At 41.5% G+C, this 8,300-nt stretch overlaps 1 protein-coding gene across 1 annotated transcript; it reads right to left on the reverse strand.

Annotated features, from left to right (window-relative positions):
- Window positions 1-217: 217 nt before the first annotated feature.
- tnnc1a (troponin C type 1a (slow)) lies at window positions 218-4,202 on the reverse strand. Its single transcript, XM_082518686.1, has 6 exons — window positions 4,041-4,202; window positions 2,759-2,789; window positions 2,363-2,509; window positions 1,698-1,812; window positions 1,026-1,162; window positions 218-888 (listed from the first exon to the last, which is right to left on the reverse strand). The coding sequence occupies exons 1-6, from the start codon at window positions 4,062-4,064 to the stop codon at window positions 857-859; spliced, it is 486 nt and encodes a 161-aa protein (XP_082374812.1). The 5' UTR covers window positions 4,065-4,202; the 3' UTR covers window positions 218-856.
- Between the last annotated feature and the right edge of the window lie 4,098 nt (window positions 4,203-8,300).

The following is an 8,300-nucleotide window of genomic DNA, read 5'->3' on the forward strand; positions in this document are numbered from 1 at the left end:
TGATCAGCCTGTAAAATCTGGAGTACATTTAGGCAAAATGGTATAAATAACAGTGCTTTGTCCCCCAGTATAACCGGTGTAACTCTGTCTAGCACGCTAGAAACACTCAACAAACAGCAAAAGCACTGACTGAAGTATGTAGACCATGTCCTTAAAGTGAGTACAGATAAGACTGAATGAATTTATTCAAAGAGAGAAACTGACGAATTGACCATACTGACAAATACATCTTGTTTATTATATGAGTGCAAATTTCAAGCCGACCTTGCAGATGTTCCAGGGGTAATATAAGGGAATAAAAAGTCCTGAAGACATTTTCCACATCCAGAAATGTATCCATGAAATGAGCTGTACCCAGCACATTATTCTTATAATATGATTGGTCTAGCAGAGATTGCTATAAAACTGTGTTTACTCAGAGATATGTTTTGCTTTTTTGCACATTTTCTGCCCAAGTAAACAGTAGCCTCTTAGTAAAAGGATTTGTAAGCTCAATGGGGCACTTTCGAGATAAAGAATTTAGCTGGAGACAAACATGGCATTCATATTTCACACAGCCAAAAGGAGGGTGGTATCTGGCCTCTGTAAAAAAAAAAAAAAAAACCCAAAGACACAAGTAATTTGGATACATTTACAAAAAAATCGGTATACATGGGCACCAAAAGTCACAACTGCATTTATAACAATGCAAGAGACATGATAGAAAAATACAGAAAGTTTTGAAGATGATATTTGACTTAATCTTACAAAGTCGTCCAATTGTTTTTATCAACTACATCCAATTTGGCTTCCAGCTTCACAAGATGGCAGAGGAGTTGCAAAAAAATACAAAAACACCACCCTCTCGTCTACAGGCTTACTCCACTCCTTTCATGAACTCCAAGAACTCTGCAAAAAAGAAGTCAGTGTTACAAACAGCTGAGCTTCAGACAAACTACTACGAAACCAGAACATGTCTTTATCAAGCAAATGTCTCATTGTGAATGTGTCTTAAAAAGTAAACACAACTGGTCCAAAGTCCTCACCATCGTAGTCAATTTTGCCATCGTTATTTTTGTCCCCATCCTTCATCAATTCCTCGATGTCGTCCTCTGTAATGGCCTCTCCCGTGGACTCCAGCATCATTTTCAGCTCATCCAGGTCAATATAACCATCTGTGTTTCTGCAGAATCAAAGGTGTGAAATGTCGTTAATGCGTAACAAACTTTAATTAAGCTTTACAGCTGGCATTGGGGGAAGAAGCAAACTTGTATTTGATGTGTGACTGGTCATATCTAGAATTTAAGTGTCTGGGAACCACCACGGTGAGAAAGGGAAAAAAAGCACAGCGAGTTTGTTCTTTGATGCTCAGACGAGGTGTCTGGCTTACATCGAGTGGGTGTTTAAAATATTCGGAGCTGTCAAAAAGGATTATGGAGCAAACTACATGCTGTACTCTGCAGAGCTGCTTGGCATTTTGTCAGTACTCATAATTGCACATTGGAAGCATACTTTGCTGGAACCACACGATGAAGAAGAGCAATTTGTTCAATAGACTGTGGAAATGCTCCAATGATAGCATCCTCTTGCCATAGATATTTCCCCCCCCAAGTCTGTCAGTAAGCATGTAGCACAGTATTTCTTTTGTGGTGAGATTTTGCTAATAAACCGCTCTGAGTGCAGGATAAAGTAGCTACAGGTTTAAATATGAAACGTACTTGTCAAACATCCGAAACAGCTCTGCCAGTTCTTCCTCTGACTTCCCTTTGCTGTCGTCCTTCATGCATCTCACCATCATGACTAAGAACTCATCAAAGTCCACCGTGCCACTCCCTGCACACACAACACACTTCATCACATCCTTAAACTGGGATTTTATATTATCCCAGTTTAACCAGATGATCAGCTTAAAAGTACAGTCTGTTCACCAATGGATCACTGCAGTGATGTTATAGCATCTCAACTGATGTTACAAATGTATTTGATTTGAAGCCTATAATTGTCTTATTTATTATATTTATAACAGGCATACCTGTGAATTAAAGTGTGTGTGGTCTAACTATACAGAACTCAATTATCAGCTTTAGCTTTATCAAACAAAACCAAGATGCTGTTTTCATATTTCAACATTAAATCACATGGAAAATCCAAGATGACAAGTGCAACATCTGACACACATTTCCCTTTAATTCAACCTGACACATCAAGTTGTATTTAAGATCCCTGACTAGCATTTAAGGTCAGAGGGCTCGAACAATGCTTGTCTGCATAACATGCTTGTGATGCATTTGGCAGCTGACCTGTGAGAATGAGAGTCAAACACAACCAATTATTTTGTTCTTTTTTTTTTCTTATCCATAGCCCAGTAGCGGTTTCGATTTACCATCTTCATCCACCTCGTCAATCATCTCCTGCAGCTCCTCCGGTGTGGGGTTCTGACCTAACATCCTCATTACCTTCCCCAGCTCTTTGGTGCTGATGCAGCCGTCCTCTGCATCCTGTACGAAGATGTCAAAGGCGGCCTTAAACTCTGCAGCAACAAAGCAGCACACACACAAAAATATCTACTGAAGCACGTCTGGTTTAGGACAGGGTTAAGATTAATTCCTGGGCATCAGCACAAAAGGCTATTTGTCTTAAGTGTTGGTGCAACTAATAGTTGCAGTCCTGTTGAGGTATAGATTTTTTCTACCAACAACTATAACTAAATCATCTTTTAAAGGGACTCGATGGCATGCTCAAAGCCTTTACGCCTTCAGTTGAAAATCGTTTCACGCACCATTTTTCTGTTCATCTGTCAGCTGCTCAACCTGCCAAAGAGAAAGAATTGAGAGAGAAAACATCAGCTTTCTGGGATATATTCTGGAATTTCTCTGTAACAACATATTTATGGGTTTGATTGCATTTTCCAAAGCTCCAAATATATCTCGGTTAAGATATCTGGAAATCTAGACTAGATTATTTCTGTTTGTTTTGATAACTTTTCAGTTAACAAAGCTCCGGGACATCCCTGACATTACACAGCACCTACATATCATACATGAGAGCTGGTAAGAGGAGGAGTTAAAAATAAACAGTCAGAAGAGAGGCTCAGGAACGACAGATAAAGGACACAATACACAGTGCTCTAAATTAGCATAGCTGTGGATCTGTCCCAACAATGGAACAGTAATCCTGGAAAAGCTACCAAGAATGAAAGAGGGAGACAGCTGCTTATGTAAGAGTTATTGACTGTTGTCCACTGTAAATTAACCACATACATACAGTATACAGACTTTCACATTTAAATTCCACTGCTGATGATACTGCAAAAGAAAAAAAAAACCTGAAACAGATGTAATATACATTCCAGTGTGTTTTTATTATCTCCCCGTTGGACTGTGAGCAAATAGGAGAGCCAGAGGACTATCTGTGCAAAGGTGGATAAATAGCCACACGGCTCTCAGGCTCACAGATAATGCTGGAATTCAGCCATGGGGCGGTTTATCTAAACCTGAAGCTCTTCTCTGGCACCAGAGAACCACTGAAACAGAAGCATCTGAGCAACTGGCCAAAATTAGCCACGTGAAGTGAGACCGTTCCATTTGAAGTCATGAATGAAGCAGCAGATTGTGGTCCAGGGACATGTCCTGTCAGTGACCTTATGAGTGGCTCTTATCAGTTCTGATAGGGCTGAAGTAGGAGGAAATCTAGAGACATACTTGGTGTTAAGGCTCCCCCGAGACGATGTAGCACTAATGAAGGCAACATAGGTATTTTACAACTATTTTAATAATGTGAGCTTAAAAAGGCTTAAAAAATGATGGGTGGCATTTTTTCATGCAACAAATAAGCATTAAAGTGCAGCTTTAAATGGGGAAATTACACTCTTTCACTCTTAACTACTGATTACATTTAGCACTATTAAGAAATGTTAAGGATAATGGTTTTACATCCATAAAAACATCACTCCCACACTAGATTAGTTCTCACAGTGTTCTGGTGAGCACCCAACAAATCAAATAACTTCACCAGAGGAAGTCAACTGCACTCTTTCAGCTGTGTTTTGAGTGGGATCATACCGCTGCCTTGTAGATGTCGTTCATGTCGGAGGCTCTCTTGCTGCCTGTCCTGACAGCGTCCTGGCACAAAGGAAGGAAGTACTGTCCAGTTCAGGGCAGGACTCTGGCCTCATCCTCCGAGGGTTTTATAGCTGGAGTCCAGCGCTCTCTGGTCCCTCCCTGGGCAGAGCAACCTCCCCTCTGTTTGTGTCCCCTTGTGTGTCCATAAATGTGTGTGTTTGTGTATGTGTGTCATTTGGCAAATCTGTCACAATCACCAGGCTCAGATAAAAATGTGGCAGCTCTTAGGGGGCACACTTTGGAATGGAATGAAGTGAGGGGGGCAAGTGTGGTGAAGCCTAATCTCCTGAGAGAGGGGGGGGGGGGCTGTAGGGACACTCAACATTCCTCTAGACCTGGACCACAGAATATATATGTGTGTATGTGTCTGCGTGTGTGCATGGAGGAAAGCCAAGCTGGGAAACATCTACAATCAGAAGACCAAGGAGGTAACAAGAAGAGAAAGAAGGCAGTTCTAAGAAGTCAGAGAAGACCAAGGTCAAAGGGGTGTTCTTGTGTTTCTTAAAGTCCTGACCATAGATAATCCTTTTGTTTTTCAACAGTGGACAATTTGAGTTGTTGTAGTTTTAAAAAGTAACGGGAAATAGATACATAATTTAAAGCACCAACTTCTAGGAAGCTATTCTATTGTGCAACACTATGAAGGTGGACCTGGAGTCCCCAAAAGGATAGCAATCATTGGTTGTACCAGTGGTTAAGACGAATAACCTTTTATGCTGAAGATAGGAAGAACTTTTAATGTTAGCAGGAAAAATTAAAGGCTGTATTTTCCCTGTGAAGAAAAGAGAATTCTATCATTTCTGGAGGTCTTTGGGTTTCTGCCTCCATCAAAATACAATCAAAGTGACTGGGATCTTGTTTCTGATGTTCACAAGACTGAAGATGACATTAAAAACTTCAATGACCACGTCTCTTTCCAGAAACGGTGTCCCTGTTTCTCTTTAATCTCTCTCTCTGTCTGACATTAATGTAAAAAGGCTCAACTGGAACTACTTTCTTGAAGAAAAAAAATCCCCAGTTAAGCTGTTGACAGTGTCCTGCGTGGATTAGCCAGAATAAAAGGATCATTGTGCCTAGAAAAAGAATTTGATACAACATTGTTAAATTAAATGCCACATTTTCAACGATGTAAGCGCCAGAAACAAAATTGCATTCACGCCTGCTGTGTTGGGTTAAAGGTACAGAACATTATTTTGACAGCTCTGAATATTTTAAGCATTATCTCCATACACATTAAAGTGAAAAAAGACTATCTGTTGGATTCTGTCTGAAGCAAATTTTCAATGTTAATCACAACCTCCGCATATTTGACCACTTGCAATATGCTTGTATTTATTATGCAGCGTATAGGCCATTGTTTGAAGTACAATTTAGCCAGTTGTGATTTATGTGTGCACATTTTTGTTTGACCGCATTACAATCAGACACAAACAGGTTTGCTAACCTCTCTGAAAAGAAAATACTCACTAACTTTGTTATTTATGGAAAAGTAAAACGTTCATTTGCTGCTTTATTGCTCATTATATTATGCTTTAAGGCATAATTTCTGATGAGTTCTTCAAGATGCTCAGTTGTAAGCACTAACCAATTTTTAGCTTACAGATTAAGTCAGCAGAGGGTGCTGTTCACTACATATCAACTAAATTAAATTGTAGCACAAGGCTGCCTCCAGATATCCAATTTATCAATAGAGGGGTAGGTGAGAAATCTGGGTCAAACAAACCAGACACATTCAGACACATTTAAATTGAAATGTTTGCGGCACAAGTCTTTGGAAGCTTTTTTCCCCCTGTGTTCTTTTGAAACAAGGCCATCTCAATCACTTGACTGTGTGATTTACACACGTTCACACACGTGCCCTCACAACAAGCTCTCTCTCACACTCTCTCACACTCTCTCACACACACATACACAGAGCACGCTGTGGCAGGCATTCTAAGTGACGAGTGATCATGCTGGTTTATAATGGGATGCTAATGGAGACTGGCACAGCTTGCAAGCATCATACAGATACTCAGATGGAGAGAGGGAGAGAGAGAGCTCACATCGCACAGCATACATGTCCCACTCTTAACATGGATAAAGACACAGCTCTCCTAACGTCAGTGAAAGCCAGCCACACGGAAAAGTTTGAGCTTTTATTTAATAAGAAAGGCAGGGTGGGTGGGGAGGAGGTGTGGAGGTTTGGGAGGAGGCATGTGGCAAAACACATTCTGTGTGTGTACGTCAAAATTTCATAATCAAGACGCCGTGCACTGTGTCGTACACGGCTGTTGGAACTCAGAACAGAAATGAACCGTCATCAGTGGCATCGAGTCAATCAGCTGAAACCCAAAGCATACTGATGAGTCTACATGGTCAGCCAGACAGATTCATTTGGAAAGCTGAGTGCAGCCTGGTGGGTGCCAAGAGTGACGAGCAGCTCTGCAGGGGGCACTAGCTTCTAATGTAAAGCTTCCTTGAGCGTGCACGCACACGCACACCCACACACACACACACACACATGCTCTAGGACCAAAGGCTGGCACGCACATCAAAGAAAGCATATGGAGTGCTGTTTCATTGGAGCTCTCCACCAATTTCCTCTTACAGAGGAAGACTGACGAAAGAGCCAGCCATCTCCTCCACACAGCGCAATCAGACAGCGCATCTCAAATCCACAATTCACCGCACACCGCTTTTTGAGGGGTTGCCATAGAAACTCTGCTGGGTAGTAGCGGGCAGAAAATGAGAGGAGATGAGCGGGGCTATTTCCCCCCACCACCACCTTCCTCTCTGCCTCCCTGCCACCACATTTTGTCCTCAGAGCGACTATTTTATTTTTCTATTCCTTGGCTTCTATTTGCATACATGAACACAGCAAAACTGCATATACATGCGCCATGTCACAATTAGGGTAAACAGTCGCAACTTGTGCACGGGAACCATTCATTCATGCAAATTTGGTAATTCCAAATGATTGTGTTTCATGTCTGTGGATTAAGAGTGGAATGCAATGCTTCCCTTCCATTTATATTTGTATTTAAGCAGGTTTAAGACATGTTTTAAAGATTCAAACATGCACAGTGGACTTGTGAATCCTACTTAACATAATAATAGTCATCTCACTGGCTTTTTTGAGACTCAACCAAAATCTCTTACAGCAGAACAACATTGAAGATTTCCAGTGTGCAATATGTTGAAGTGGACATGGTGTGACATCTTGCGCTGGCAGTTCTGAATCAGCTGGAGCTACTACTATACATAGCATACTTCATGTGAGTTTAAATAGTCATTCGACATAATGATTGGGTTGACGTGCAGCTGAGCTTGAAGCATGGGTCCTGTGCTCTCTCCTTCTTGTCTGTGTGTCCTCGCCTCCCAGATTGTCAAGAGGAGGAGGGGAGCTGAGCCTGTCAGCATCTCTTTCTTTCTCTCTATTATTTCCTGCCTTCCTCTGTGTCTATTTTCCCCCCCGCTCTCTCTGCCCCCTTTCATTGATGACCAACCTGTCAGCAGCTCCTGTTGTGGTAGAAAGTGGATGCTCTGCATGTGAGTGAATGAGGTGCACAGCCTTCTTTTTTCTGTATGAAAGCATTTCTGTCTGTCCTGCCCAGTGTTTAAGAAGCTGCTCAATTTCTCATCAGTTTCTCATTTGAACCCAAATGGAGGGATTTCTCTTCGGTTGATGCAGGAGAGAGGGAAGTCTTCACTTTGCTTCACTGCATTCAGTGGTTCCTTTCTGAAAGTCTTTGCGCTTAGAAACTTGGTGTCACGTAGTACTCCTTACATCAGCGCTCTAATGAACCAGTGGCCATATTAGCTCCACCACAGATACAGCCACACACTAACTTTCTGCCAGGGGGCAGCGTTTTCCAGTCCACTGGACCACCACGGCGCCTCCTACCACTCTTCATACCCCGCGCTTCCCCTCCTAACCTCTATAACGTAGGAGGCACCCAGAAAAGATTTCATGTGAGATATATGGCACATGAAGTTCCCTTCAAGGAAAGGACAAAATGTGTTTTCAGAATTTTGTCTCGAAATAAATCATCGAACAAGCTCCACTCTGGCAATGGTGAAAAAAAATAATAAATAAATGGCAGATCTGTCGAGTGAAATATTAATAATGCAAAGTAAAGTTTTTATCTGTTAAATTTTATGTGTAGTAAATACCTTAGCTTAAATACAGCTGCCTTTCCTTTGATTTGTATAAATGAC

This window comes from Aulonocara stuartgranti (assembly GCF_965226115.1).
Source record: "Aulonocara stuartgranti genome assembly, chromosome: 20".
NCBI classification, from domain to species: Eukaryota; Metazoa; Chordata; class Actinopteri; order Cichliformes; family Cichlidae; genus Aulonocara; species Aulonocara stuartgranti.